This window comes from Gobius niger (assembly GCF_951799975.1).
Source record: "Gobius niger genome assembly, chromosome: 8".
Classification (NCBI taxonomy): Eukaryota; Metazoa; Chordata; class Actinopteri; order Gobiiformes; family Gobiidae; genus Gobius; species Gobius niger.
The window spans coordinates 9215434-9230539 of NC_136859.1; the positions used below are offsets into that span (position 1 = coordinate 9215434).

The window sequence follows — 15106 nt, forward strand, 5'->3', positions numbered from 1 at the left end:
TGCAGAATGCGTCACCGAATAATCATTATCCCAATATCATGTGACACAGTGTTCATAGCGCAAGAAGCCACTACAGATCTCAATATCGCAGACTGAGGTTTACACACAGCCTAACACAAAAATGCATGAAGTGCCTTTCAGTCATGTGAATTCTGTTGTTATGGTGGCCATTTTGAATACCAAAGTAGAATTATGCAGTACTACAACATGTAACAATTTCTCTACTTAGGATAAAAAAGAAAGACAACAGTGGCATTTTCATGTACTCATAATCATTGCTCAAGAAGATAACAGTAAAAACACAGCTCCAGAGACGCACGTTTATGTGAAGAAACCAGTAAGTCAGTGTTTAAAATGTTAGCATGCTACCGGATAGCGTTTAAGGTTACGGTATACTTAATTAATCCTCGTAGGGGAATTCATCCTCTGCATTTGACCCACCCTCAATGCCCCTGCGGCAACCTGTAGAAGCAGTGAGCTGCCAGCGTGGGCCGGCACTCAGGGACCCATCGCCATGATGAGGAGCCAGGCTAATGGTCACAAACACCTTGCTAATTAACCTATTGTACATGTTTTTAGTGGGAGGGGAAACTGGAGGAAATCTACACAGACACAGGAATCGAATCTGGACCTTCAAGCTGTGAACCACTGTACTACCGTGCCGCCCAATTTAGCTTCAACAGCTCAGCTCTGACCTCCTAGAGAAACTCCTCAACCACACTCCAAACCTTAGCTACAACATCTGACAGCAGTCAGAGTTGAGCTGTTACTGTAGTATTTCTTCAGTGTTCATAGATGTGAGCCACACATGTGTTTCTCGTGTTGAAGCCATTAACAGTTTCTAATCAGTAGCATGCTAACGTCTTGAGCAGCTTAACACTGACTCAGACTGAAACTCTCTTTACATGACAAACTGTAAAAATCCCAGAGAAAGGTTTACCGTTTCCTCTTTGATGCGTTAATTTAGTCTGAGGAGTGAAGCAGATCTTTAGTAAATCCTGCTGTAGCTCCACAGACTGAGCTGCTACGTCTGTGCCACATTTGCTGGTCATGTCACATAAACGTGCGTCTCTGGGGCCGTGTTTTAACTGTTATCTTCTGATCAGTTGTTTTTCATTTTCATCCTGAGAAGAGATATTGTTACATGTCGTAGTACTGCATAATGCTACTTTCGGTATTCAAAATGGCAGCTGGAACTATGCGTGATGTCATCGGAAACGCATGTCCAAGTTTTGTCATGATATTCCTTACATTCTACTGTAGTTTATTTTCCATCCTGATTTAGTATAGTCTTAAAGTTTTAGATTTAGTTTAGTCTTGTTTTGTTACAATTACATGAAAAAAGACATTGCTCATGATTTCTGTTTGAATTTAAAGTGGCGCACAGTGTTGGTTTAGTAAAGAGCAATCATTTGATTATTGTACTATTCAAGATGGTTATCGAGTATTTTCTCTCATATTGTGCACTCCTATGACAAACACATTTATCTTCTTTTGTGTGTTTGAACCAGTCTAGAGTGTAATTCTGCTGTTTTCATGCACTGCAGAAATGCCAACTGCATCTATTGTGCTGTAACTGCCAAACAGTCTCATTGTAAAACACGGCAACAAAGATTTCAAAAGCGCTTGAAAGCCTGAATAGCTCTGATAATTTTGTTTTTCTTTTCTTTCTTTTTTTTCTGTCAAATCTGAAAAATCGCAGACTGTGGGTGGGGGATCCTTTTGGCAATTGGTAAATACTATAATTTGCTTTGAAGAATTCATGTCTGTGGAGCTGTTCAGAGTGGGCTGGCCTACTTCTATGGGCTGCCAAACCAGGACTAAAGCTCTTTATTTAGAGAAGGCAGCTCGTGAATGGGGCCCAAAACGCATGCTGTTTACTTCTTGTTGTTGATGTTGGGAGCACAGATCTATAATAAAGCTGGATGGGAAATGGCAAATGTTGCTGTGGGAGAAGTGGCAGCCATCTTGCAATTGCTGGATTAACCATAATTTAACAAAGAAATATATAAATCAGATACAGTGGTCATTTTAGAGTCCTGACAGGGAGGTCCATAACTGTAAACTGGTATTTTATGCAGACTTAAAATATCTTTGCACGTCAACACACTGTATGGAAACAACCATCATTAATTAATAGAAATGAGTAAAAGTTTGATGTTAATGAGCAAAATATTTTCACATAAGTATGGCTAAACATGTATGTTAGCCTGGGCACGGGAGTCAAATGATCAAAGGCAAGACACCGCAGGGGAATAGTGAAAAAAAAAAAACAGACATAAATATGAAGGACCTCTGGCCCCTAAGAGGAATATTATTACACAAATCAGAAATCAAATGCCTGGTAAAGTAGGCCTTATATGATGTGCATCACTGGGATTTGTAGAAAGTGATCCTGTACTTCGGGCAACAATTTGAGGGTCCAGCTCTCGGTCTTTTGATGATCAAGAAAAATGTCTTTACACCAAGCAAACGTGCTTACCCCTGATTTAATACGTAAAAATGACAAATACTGCCTGTATTTTCTGCACATAATCGAAAAAATGTAATATGTGAATTAATAAAAGTCTCCCATTAGACTTTTTTAGTGCAATTGACAATCACAATAAGAGTACGAAAGCTGGACTTTCATTTCCATTGGATTACCATGGTAACGGTCCTATTTAACATCGTACTATAAAAGATCTGTGGGGGTGAAGATAGAGCCAACAGGCTATGGGACAAAAATAAGGACAGCGATGAGGCTCCAATCCCATTCAATTTTAAGGTTTGGAATATGTTTTTTTTCTTCTTTTAAATAAATTAAATGCGCCACTTGTTTTTAGCATTGAGCTTGTGTTAAAGGTGTTTATTTAACCAGCAGATGCAGCAGACTAGTTCTCGACAGACTCAGAAATTATTTATCTAGCAATTATGTAAAACAAAGTGGATTCAAATTATTAATAAGTGCAGCTGTGTTGTTATAGAGGAAGCCGAACAGCCGTCTCTTCGAGGGAGAAATGTGTTTGGGAAATTACCACAGCTGGTTTAGGCCTGTTCAGATTACATGCGTCAAAATCAACTTTACAGCCTGGTTACAAGGAATGTTTTAAAACATGCTCGTGTGACAACACTTATGAGGGGAGAGCCTGATTTGCCAAATTTGTTTCTCTCTCGTGATGACGAATCGCAGTCTCTTAATATCACTATGAGTCATGCATTTCTGAGTTTGCAAACCGAAGTGTTGATTAATAAAAGCATATAGTTTACAACAAAAGCCTGTGAAATGCCCAGTGCATAAAGGGAGAAAGGAAATACCAGGACTACAGCAGCGGCAGGTCCAACAAAGGCATAGAGCAGCCCTCCTTCCAGAGACAGCCAGCAACTGCAGAGGAACAGAAGGTAAGAAGAAAGATGAGACAATAGAGAAATGTGGAAGAGAAGTCAAACAATGTTATGGGAACCACTATTTTGTTGTAAACATTTTCTATCAGGCTAAAAGCATATTTAGAACAGACAAAGGAAGTTGAGTGAAATAGAGTTCTCCATGAAGGTTTTCACACATTGTTAAATCGGAGAATTAAGCAGATTGTCCCGGCAAAATAGAAAAAAATCCACGTAGCATGCAGCTAATGTGAGCATTATGGTTAGCATTAGTTATTTACATAAACATTTGGGCCGTTGAGCCACTTTGTTCCTCTCTTTATCTCTAGAAGTCAACCGATACATTATCCGGTCGATATATCGGACTGATATTTGGGGATTTTACACTATCGGCTATCGGCCGATCTCGTGCTAATATCTCTGGGACCGAAAGTGATAGAGACTTCCCGTTTGTGTTGGAAAGAGCGAAGTCAGGGCTTTAATAAATAAAATCAGGCACTGCTGGAGAGGCCACGCTTTTTTTTTTTTTTTTTACAGGATTATCGACTAGACATTTGGAAAAATATCGCATCAGGCAACAAAAATCCTCACAAATCGGCATCTGCCTTAAAAAAAAACCCATATCGATCTACCTGTCCTCTACTTCTTTCTGTATCTTCATTTGGTAGAAAATACATCCTTAATTCAGCACTTATCTAAGTAGTTATGGAGCAGTAGGATAAAGAGCAGCTCTTCCCATTGCTCTTTTCCCTCCACATGAAAACTTTGAATATGATCTTTGTGGGCGTTCCCAGAGATGCCCCTGGTATCTATAGTAAAGGTATCAATAAGAATTCATTTTATGCACGGAGTAAGCTAATACAGGTTTTGCTGCAATGTCCGATATTAGGTGAGGACTTGTATTAGGGCTGCAAAACATCACCAAAACTAATCACAATCTATTATAGAAAACGCTATCTCAATGGCCGCCGCCTGGCCGCCGCCATGTTTATTTCCCATACCGACTTTGAAGCTAAGCAGGGAAGTGCCTGGTTAGAACTGGGATGGGAGACCGTTCCTCGGATGCTAAGCAGGGAAGTGCCTGGTTAGGACTGGGATGGGAGACCGTTTGGGAACACCAGGAAGCCTGGCGACAGTACTGAGTGCGTGGTTGGTGGTGCTGCTGTCCGAGGACAACCCGCTGTCACAAAAACGCGAGTGCACGAGATCTGACTGCCGTGCGTGTGCGCGCATCCTAACAGGGCGATGTGTGTGTGCGCGCGTGTGTGTTCGTGCGTGTGCGTATGTATGTGTGCGCGCGCCTCCAAACAGGGCGATGTGTGCCTGTGTGTGCGTGTGTGTGTATGTGTGTGCGTGTGCGTGCGTGCCCAAAACCTGCTCAAACACGAGCCTCTAATCAAACGCGCTGCTCCGACTGATTTCTCCTCCGTGTGAGTAAAGGCGAAAATGAAACCACTTAACGAGCGCATGGCCTGCACTGCGTAGTTTTTTTTCTTTTTTTTTTTCTTTGCTACTGTACCATTTGTTTTCTATTTTGCTTTCACGTATTGTGAGCCCAGAGGTACATTTTATTCTAAAGCAGCTTTGAACGCATTGCCAATTTTATTGTAAGGTTATAAATACTGTCTAACAACGATCATTAGGCTATTTCAGTTCAAAACCAACCATTCCTTTTTTTAATTGTGCACTACCGTGATGAACCAAACCACGGGTCCTGCACCGTGAACCAAACCGTTAAAGCTGAACCCCTAATATTTATCAATAATTATTCCACTGTCTCTTCAATCCTGTTCCCCGAGTTTAGCGAAAATATTGTGTCGCTGTTTATAAGAAAGGAGTACGGGAGCATCAAACACTCCAAGTGCTGTTTGTTTGAAATTGTTTTTTGCCTTCATTCTTTTACTCATTTGTAGTGGCCATAGTTTTTGGAATGGGTTGGGAACCACTGGTCTACAGCTGAACTATGTGACGGGTTGGACATTTCTTTGTAATCACTCACAATCTCGGAATATCAAATGTGGAGACTAGCGAGGCCCGGCCGAAGGCCGGGTCTCAGCTAGTATAAAATATAAAATTTTACTCATTTAGTATGTAGTAGTAAGTCCTGCTTAAATATGTGTAACGTCTGCCGCTCGCTTAGACTGACATTATTCTGCATTGTGTGAGCAGCATTGTAACAGTGGCTCAGTAGTAAAATGTGCTTACTAGCTCGGTGTCCCGTATCCCTTTGCTTTAGTAAATCCCACTGAGATGGCCACCACGAGTGCAGGCAGACCTGGAGGGCAGGATGAAAATAGTGTTAGCACAGTGGAAATACACAAGCGGCAGCGCAAGACAATAGCAGCCTAAATATACATGTGTGCTTTATAAGAATCAACAAATATAAGTCATATTTACGACTTGTGTCTGGTGTGGGAAGCTAATTAACTAACCAAAGGGAAGACTTTATCAGTTTGACAAAGTGGATCATAAAAGGAATAGTTGTAGCTCTTTTAGCAATACCGGAATAGTAGTAAAAGTAGTTTTGGTTGTAGTAATGTAAAAGTAAGTGCAAAAAGGACCCACCCCAGCCGAGACACAGGAATCTTTTGCGTATGATCCTGTTTCTTAAACGCCCAGTCACTGCCATGTAAGACTGCCACGCCTCGGTCAGGACCCAGCAGAACGACGACAAGAAGAAAAAATGAAGGAACGCCGCGATCAACGTGCACAAGATCTGAAACAAATCCACAAACGGTCAGGAAACAGGCAAACCAGGAAGCGAGGCGGGGCGAGCGACCTGATTGGCTATTACCTTGTTCCGCGTCTGTGTCTGTCCAATCAAAATCAGGGCATTGGAGGAGATTATGGACAGGCAGAAGTTGATGAGGATGACCGACCGCTCGGACCTTATGTACCTGGAAGAAAATAGAAGGACCACGTTCAAAGACTTACTATAACAATTAGGTTATTGCAGTCAGGGAAAGAAGGTTGGGGGCTGCTGGAATAAACACCAATTTGAGAACTGTCATGTTTTGGAGTAAAAAAAAGTCAACAACACACATCATCAGGAAAATGTGGAAGCATTGATTAGCATGGGATTCAACTCATTGACAAATGGTTACTGGTATAGGTTTATATAAGGGCTGCTTGATATTGAAGCAACTTATGAGAAATGGCTGTGCAACAGCGATAACGATATTATTGCGATATTTTACCAACCATGAAACACTAATCGCAAGCAACAAGTTTTTCAGCAAATTGTGTCAAAAACTACAAAAAGACCAACATTTTACTAAATTAAGAGATTTGTTTAACTAAAACTAACTCTTGATAAGTCTACACATTTATAAGTTCAATCCATTGTTCTTTTTTGGCAGACTTTGCAAAAAAAATGTGTCGATCTCAGTCAGATGAAGACTTTAGTGATGTTGCGATATATTGTGGCTTTTTGCGATACGGATATTGCATCACCTAATATCGCGATACGATATTTTCTGCGATATATTGTGCAGCCCTAATTTACGTCAGACTAAAATGGGACGGAAGACATTTACGACTCGTACTTTGGTACTACAAATATGTACAATAGGCCAGGATGAATGATGTGTGTGAGTGAATGTATGGTGGCCAATAAGAATGTGCGAAATATTACATTTTTTGTGCTAATGCCTTTTAACAGTAGCCTTGCAATTTGTCAAAGTAAGAGCACTCAAGCCAAATAGATTTCGAATGTGCATCTTATATTTACAGTTCTAGTCCTTCGTTAAGACTCTTCACTCAAGGCCACTAAGTGACGTGTGCGCGTTGCATGATTCTATTTCTTATTTCTTCATTGTCGGGATCTTGGTCTCACCTCCACACAGACACGTAGATGATGATGAGCAGCAGCAGCGTCAGCGAAGACACTCCACAGCCCACGATAAGCGTCACGGACGGAACCAGCCCGGCTTTGTCCATATTCTGAGACAAAAAAAGACAAGAGAGCGAACAAGAGAAGGTCAGGGGTTTTAGAGCAGAGCACTGGTGCGTCACACAGCAGGCAGCGATAAAACATTGTATCAATATGTCAAACAAGTTAGTACAAGGAGCTGCGTTGAGACCTCAAGAGTGAATAACAATGCATTTATTTTTCATATTAAAAGTTAAAGTGTGTAGTTGTAGTTTGTCATAGCTAGAAGCTTCTCTAACCAAAGGGTTGTTAGCCCAGAGGCAAATTAGGAACAAAAGTGACAAGTCCCTAGTACTTTGTGCACTTTTATATGGTTCGGAAACATGGACCATCAAGACAGACAACAAGGTGAAGCTCGTGGCATTCCAAAATTGCATGCTTAAAAGGATAACCGGTGTCCCAGCAAAGGCCTATGTGACGTCTGAAGAAATATGTGCCTCGAAATTGGTGAGGGATTGGTCACATAGAGGATTCCAGGATTCAGAAAAGAGACAGGAAGGTGAACTAAACAACGAAAGCACAGTACAGGATTCACTTCTTACAAATGTTTCATATCCGGCTATTTCTAAAGTCACAGTGACTCTGGACCACACTCATAAAAAACATTGCAACCTTTCTGAATATTTGGCTCTCTACCAATGTCCCATCAGGTTTCAATACATTGTGTAAATCACTGTTACTTTCTACTTCGCATAAATGTATTCATCTCAACAAAACTGTATCCTGTTCTTTGTGGGAAAAAAAATGTTGTTGCTAACTCCTTGTGTGATCATAACTGTTCCCTGCACCCATTTTTGTTTGTAAACTGTGGTGCTATTTCAACATTTATTATGCATCAAATTAGACTTTTAGCTTCAAAAGTATCCTCCGGTGAAGTATTACTTCATGTAAAGTTTTCATCAAGTTGTAGACGATTATCCGCCCACTGCATGGGGTTTGTGTCTCATAGTGTTTAAAAATATCTAGCCAAGACACGGCTAACTTCCCTGAGGAATAAGACACAGACACAAAACAATAGCCACCTTAAAGTAGGCAGCAGAGGAAAAGAGTGAAAACGCGGAGAGTCGACTTTGACAGCAGAAGATTACAAAAGAGTGCTTTCCGTGGCTAAAAGCTCACCTCCAAACTGGGTCAGCCCTGGTTCAGATCGACACGACTACACTGTGCCTTTCAGACATTTTAAAGGGTCAATTGTGAAGCTGGGAGACAACTATTACTTTTACAGCATTTAACCCAGACAGGGGGGTTTATAGTTCTTTTCATGTGACATAAGTCACTCAAACATGAGGTAAAGATTACTGTTTTTTACATTCACCCTATACTTTATGGTGAAATCTATTTAGCCAGTAGCTCTTGAAGAAGACTGCAGCAGCACACATCTGCACCAACCAGGCCTACGACCTCCACCGACCAATCTCACACACCACGCACAGAGATAAATGGTTTTCCCTCTGTCTTCCAGGCAAGAGCCTGTTTAGCTTCCGCTATCTGACAAGATTCACAAGGTGGTATGGCCCATACCAAGCAATTGGTTGCTTATCAACATTTCACAACTTTGCAATGACTGGATTTCAAATTATTTGAACAATTCCAGATTGGTTATGTTACTGGCAGGTTATGGATGTTGAATTTTATGGGTAAAATCTGTCATGTTTGTTGACAGCAGGCAGCTACGTTCATATAATATACAAAACGACAGGTAAATATCAACGATAGAACCGTGGAACAATTCAATCAACTGCCATGTCACTACATGACGTCTAACAAACTATAGTGGCCAAATACATACCCAGTTAAACACATATTGGATTATTTCATATAATGTGGATTATAGTTAAAAAAACACAACTCCTTTTAATTAACTATTGCTAATTTTGCCTTCTTCTTCTCAATGACAAAAGATATGAAATACCGCTTTTGAAGTCTTAGCGAATCACATGGGCAGAAACAACCTCCCTGCGTGTGTGCTTGCATGCTTTCCAGAGCTTGGGTACGACAACTACACGCTGGAGCAAGGTGACTTCAAGGTGACTCCGCTCTGTGGATAAACAAGCCACGTTTCCGGCAGCCAAAGCGACCAACAAAACAGCGAACGCGGATCCGGCGTTTAGCGGCCATTCTGCGCAGCATTTAGCAGGTGTGTGGAGTGCTTATGAGGGACATGCGTTTCCTTTGTTCCCATAAAACTGGCAGCTAAACGGTTATTCCCAGAGACATTGTGCAGGTTGCCATGACGACGCTAACATGGCAGCGCTGCAGCAGAACTGAAGCAAGGCTAAAGGTGCCGCTGTGTTCTTAAAGGGAGAGACGGTCTTTATGTGTACATGAGCGGTAAGGTAAAGGTGTAGGTTTGGAGGTTGAAAGGATAAGGCATATACGTATATACATATATATATATATATACACATATATATATATATATATATATATATCAATTGAATCGACTTAAGGTCGTTCATTCAGATGAGGGTGAACGGTGAGCTGTGATAAAAAATTGACCTCATAAACTATATGATAAATACAAGAATACACCATTTCAGAACATGTTGGTGGAGGTCTCTAACAGGTGCAAAAGAAGACCCACAAGGTATTTTTCCTGTTCATACAAATAAGAGCAGCATTTGTGATTGAAAAAAATTGACTTTTCAATTTTTTATTCCAATTTGAACAACTAGTACACTCTCACTGAGACATAAGACACACTATGTACTGTCCTATATATAAAAATTACAACAAGTGGAGTGAAATTTCAGTCATTGTGGCTTCTTGTTCTATGGATACTGCGTTACCTAATACTGCGATTATGATAGTTTGCCAATATTGTGTCCATTACGGGCAAAATCTGCCATGTTTGTTGTGAACAGTTAGCAATACCCTCATTTTCTAATGAATCTCCTCGTGCCTGACTGTCACTAAGAACACACAATGTCCAAATGCTTTTATGTGAATTATGTGTGTATTCTCCACCAAATTTTTATTTTACAATGTGCCACAAATCTCATACACAATCCTAACCATCATATAGCTTTTTCATTTTCCGTGAAAACATACTGACGAATGTATGTGTAAAAGTTCAATGCTAAAACCAGAAAACCCACAACAAGCAAACGTTTATCTCGCTGCATCACGTCACTGCCTTGTAATTTCCTGTGTAGCTCTCTACGTATTACACTAGCTTCAAAGCACAGACGAGTGAAGCAGGGAGAAGCTTTGAACCTGCCGCTGCGTTCAGTAATCCGTAAAAAAAAAATATGGCCACCGCTTATCCTCGCTTCAGTCCGGGCCACTAATGTGACAATAATTGTGTTTATGTTGTGCAAACTAGGTGCATATGCCTCGGAGTAAATACCATTATGTTTTATTGATCAACTAGACAAACATTCAGGAGGGCAAGGTACAGTGGACCGCAGTTATAACCGGTGTCAGCAAGTATTGGTGCTGTTGGGAATCAAGCAGTTTGAGTTAACCTGAATACATTTACGCATTGGGGGCGACCTCCTGGGATATCGATGTTCTGTCATATATTGTGCAGCTCTAATCGACCCTAGTGGTGAGGCTCAAATTTAAATAAATAATGGCCTTTGTCATTAATAAATTGTATTTAGTTTAGGACACTTTTAGGCGTAAGGCATTGACATTGGAGATGAATCTTTATAATAAGTTATTGCACACAAAAAAAATATGCTGCCTAAACAAGATTTGACAGTAAAAAATGGCAAAACTGATGAAATTGTCTGGCACGGATTTGCTTTAAACTTGCAGGAGACATCGATATCTTCCCATTTCAGCTCCCGGCCATGTAACAAATCAGTTCAGGTTTCAAATCTACTATTTCAATATATGGCTATGACTTGCATGAGTGATTGTGTCCGAATCAAGTGGTGCTCGTAGGAACTAGAACTATTAACTTTGTCACAACCATAAAAACCATGCAGCCAGTGAAGTTCAACACCTCATCATCATCCGACAATAAAGTTCCTATCTGTGGTTGTCTATGTCCAGGTGTAGGGAGCATTCTGGTGACGCAGGAACATCGTTGTAGAGATTTTCAAACTGACAGGACCTCAACAGGACAGGGTTGGTTGAGCTTCTATCCTCAAAGTGCCACTAGGTCTTCCACTTTGTCCCGTGTCACATTTTGATCCCGAAACGACTGAGGGCCTTCACAAACATAACCGAGAGGACACTTTGATTAAACTTGTGCTACGGTCGGACAGCCATGACAGACATGTGATCTCAGTCTCCCCCTCTCCCTCTCTCCCCCACAGAAGCAGCAGATAATTGGCCGGGTTTATAGCCTGTCTTGTCTGCAGGTTTGATGCGTGTGTCGGGGCCAGGTTAATTAAATCCCTCTGATTAATCTTCACTGCAGCACGTTCATTCTCTCTCGGTAAACGGAGAGCTACAGGAGGCATTACGAGCGCAGCCGACCGGAAAGAAGTCGGCTGAGGAGGCAAACTTTCATTCCTCGCTCTGACAAAGGGAAAGCGTCAAATGCTGAACCCAAATATTAATCCGCTAAAAACAAAATGAACGCCTAAAGGAAATCTACTCAGACAGTGGACATGGAGGAGAACAGGCCAACTCCACACAGGAGAGTCCCACCTGGTCCAGGCTCTTCTTGCATTAAACAACCTCCGAGGCTGTCCGTCCTGTTACAGCCTCCTCCATCTATACAGGCTTTATATGTACACAGAAAATGGATAAATTAATATTTTATACACAGCTGCAGAATATACAGTCTGCTTATGGAAGTGGCTATAAAAAGCTTATGCGTCTAAGCAGAGCTCATATCACAAGGGACAGCTTCATCTGTTAATGCCTTCCATAGATATATTTAGCTTCCTTTGTAGCCGAGCAAGCTAACACACTTGCTATTATGTGCTGTATGGCCCAAGGCCCAACATTCGCCTTCTGTACTGACGTGTCACTTGGACAATGGGTCTAATTGGCAACAGCATGTTGTCCCAGGGTCAACTTTAGCTTCCACAGACTTACAACTAAGGCTTATGTGATAAAAAAAAAGGACAGTGTAGTGATGTTCAGGTCAGGTGTAGTCTGACCCTGTCCATTAAGAAAAGCAAACCAGACCCACACCAGCCTTGACAATGGGATTCATTTTGCTAACTTGAACCAACCCACGCAAACTAAAAGATTAATATTTCCGGACAATCTAATCATCCCTACTAACCTCATGCAAAGATCCTCTCATTGAATGATCTTTCACAGGGACTTAAAGCAATAGGCCACCGTTTTAAACACTGATATGTTCTTACTTTAGCCTCTCCTCTTCTCATCTATGGATCCAAACGGAAGTGTTAGTTAGAAGCAACCAAGCTCTTTCACATTTTCCCTATTTAAATATGGTTACATGAGCCTGTACACAAAAAGGGGAACTATATTGCAAGGCGTAGTAATATTACTAGGCCTTGCAATATAGTAGTATAGGCGTTTATATAGGCAATATAGTTCCCCTTGTTATCCGCATAGAAAATCGACGTTTAATTTTGTGTGACTATACTTGGATTGTGTACAGGCACATGTTTCTTCTGACTTCACCTCTGTTTGCATCCATTGATGAGAAGAGGAGAGGCTAAATGCTAACGCTGTCTGCTCTGTTTACGCCACTGAAATCTATATATCACGATAAAAATAAATAAAAAATATATAATATATATATAATAAATATCACAATTACGATATATTTGACAATATAATTGACAATGGACAAAATACTTCAAAATCCCAGCCTTACGCCTATTGGAAAGATTAATTCAAAGATATTTCATTCTTTTTTTTTCCACGTCATCCTCGCAAATATGATCTACTCAAACAGTTTACATCCTTCCTTTTACTTCTTAAGCTCCTGCCTCTTTGTTGTACACAGTCAGTGTCCATGCTGCTCTGATGGAGCTGAGCGTAACATTAGCTGCACTCTCCATCTGAGCCTGGTCCTGACTTCAGTCCAAAGCAGCTACAACTTACATTGTGTACACAATGATATTAAAGAATGACAATGATATCAAAAAATGATACCGGTATAACGAAATGCGAAAGGCCCGCCCCTAATAACAAGTTACTTTAAGCTTATAGAGACAAGGGCTGGTATTCCAACACTTCTTATTCCATGCTGCCCAAATATTTGCACGGATTAGACCACAATCCATTTATAAAGCTTCTAATGACCCGCAATTACGTGCATGACAGAAACTCGCGATGCCAGTACGCTTAATAACATCCCCTGTTTTACTCAAAAACAGTTATTTCCACAACTTCGAAGATTGGAAATATTGAGAGTTTTTTTCCCTACTCTGAGCGACTAAGGACATGTCATGTATGGACTAAGTCATTATAATGCTTACAAAATAATCTTGACAATCTTGAAAACACCACGCTATTTAATGATACATTTAACCTATTACTGTAAACTGATGGTTCAACCAAATATAGCCTATTATGGTTTAAGGATAAGAATGCCCTTTTACTGCTTTATGCCTTAAAAATGCATTAAAAACATAACTTTTTACCCCAGCCCAGATCCTTTTGCACACAGCTTCCATATTCATTCATTCCTCGGTCCGACTGAGATTCAACTATTCAAGCTTCAGAGCTGCTCTTTTTGACCGTGCAGCTTTTGTTTTCATTTCCCTGCGTTTCTTCTTTCTAAAGCCGGTGGCAAAGTTGCCAAAATGGACACGAGCGGGAGCAGCGAGAGTAAATGATATAGCAAAAACAGCAAAAAAAAGAAATTGGCTGAAATAAAAGGTGGCATCAGAGTAGCAAAGTGTGCATGATGATGAAATGACTGAGGGCTAAAAAGGATGCGGAGAGAGTGCACGGAGAGAGAGAGTGGAAATCGGCGTGTTTGTCATGCTGGGGAGGTAGGAGGCGAGATGCAGAGGAGCTAGCTAGGGCCATTTACAGGCTAGGATGCGTTTCAGTAAGGATAATTAGCATAGCGGGCAGGAGGGGTATCTGGGAAAATAAGGCAGAGTGGGGGTAGAGAGGAGACAGAAGATGCAGCAAAGAGGACAAGTTAAAATGCTTTCAATTCACAATCTCGGGACAAACGTTTTACCGCATGGGCTGGCAATAGGAGCTTGAAATAAGAGGTCTAGAACAAAATACTACAACTAGAACAGCAGAGAACGTGAACACTCCCAAAACCTACAAATACATTCATTTTGTCGGGTTACAAGAAGAGCTTGACTCATCCAGTCTTTGGCACAGCGGTGTGGAGTTTAGCTTGGTCCTGGGGCGACCCATCAGAGCAGTGAGGGGTGTCATGGGCACAGGTGGAGGCCGGCTGCAGGCAGGACACCGCGGAGAAGGGCACGGAGGTGGACACAGAATATTCAATCTACGCATGATCACTGTCAGCTAATACACCAGGTCACTGTAGTATCAAAGGGAGCCAGCATATTGTAGGAACGCACAAAGGAATGAAACATGCGATGCTGATTTGGTGCATAAATTCCAAGCCATACCATACAGGCTACACAGTAAAATCCCATGCAATGACATCCGTGTAAGGTTAGCCATGCAACAATTGTTTTGAATAAGGAAAACAATGATTAAAAAAAATAGACCTATAGTAAGCGGTCTCAACTTATATAGCGCTATATAGTCGGCACTCAAAGTCCTTTACAGCAAGGAACACTCTCATTCATACACCAATGGTCGAACCCCTGACCTTCTGATCAAGAGACGACCCGCTCTACCACCTGTGCCACTGTCACCCCAGTAATGACGTAACTATTAAGGTGCTATATAGCTGCAGATTAATTGCTAAACATGAACAAATCAAAGCGA

The 15106-nt window shown here is 41.1% G+C and overlaps 1 protein-coding gene across 7 annotated transcripts in view; it reads right to left on the minus strand.

Moving 5' to 3' along the window:
- Positions 1-15106, minus strand: part of adgrb1a (adhesion G protein-coupled receptor B1a) — a 212046-nt gene that overhangs the window by 25196 nt on the left and 171744 nt on the right. For all 7 annotated transcript variants that reach the window (XM_079561288.1, XM_079561290.1, XM_079561291.1 and 4 more), the window contains 5 exons: positions 7199-7305; positions 6158-6260; positions 5929-6079; positions 5569-5638; positions 3298-3364 (listed from right to left, as the gene is read on the minus strand). In XM_079561288.1, coding sequence (XP_079417414.1) covers positions 3298-3364; positions 5569-5638; positions 5929-6079; positions 6158-6260; positions 7199-7305 — 498 coding nt within the window. The remainder of the gene's footprint in view (positions 1-3297; positions 3365-5568; positions 5639-5928; positions 6080-6157; positions 6261-7198; positions 7306-15106) is intronic.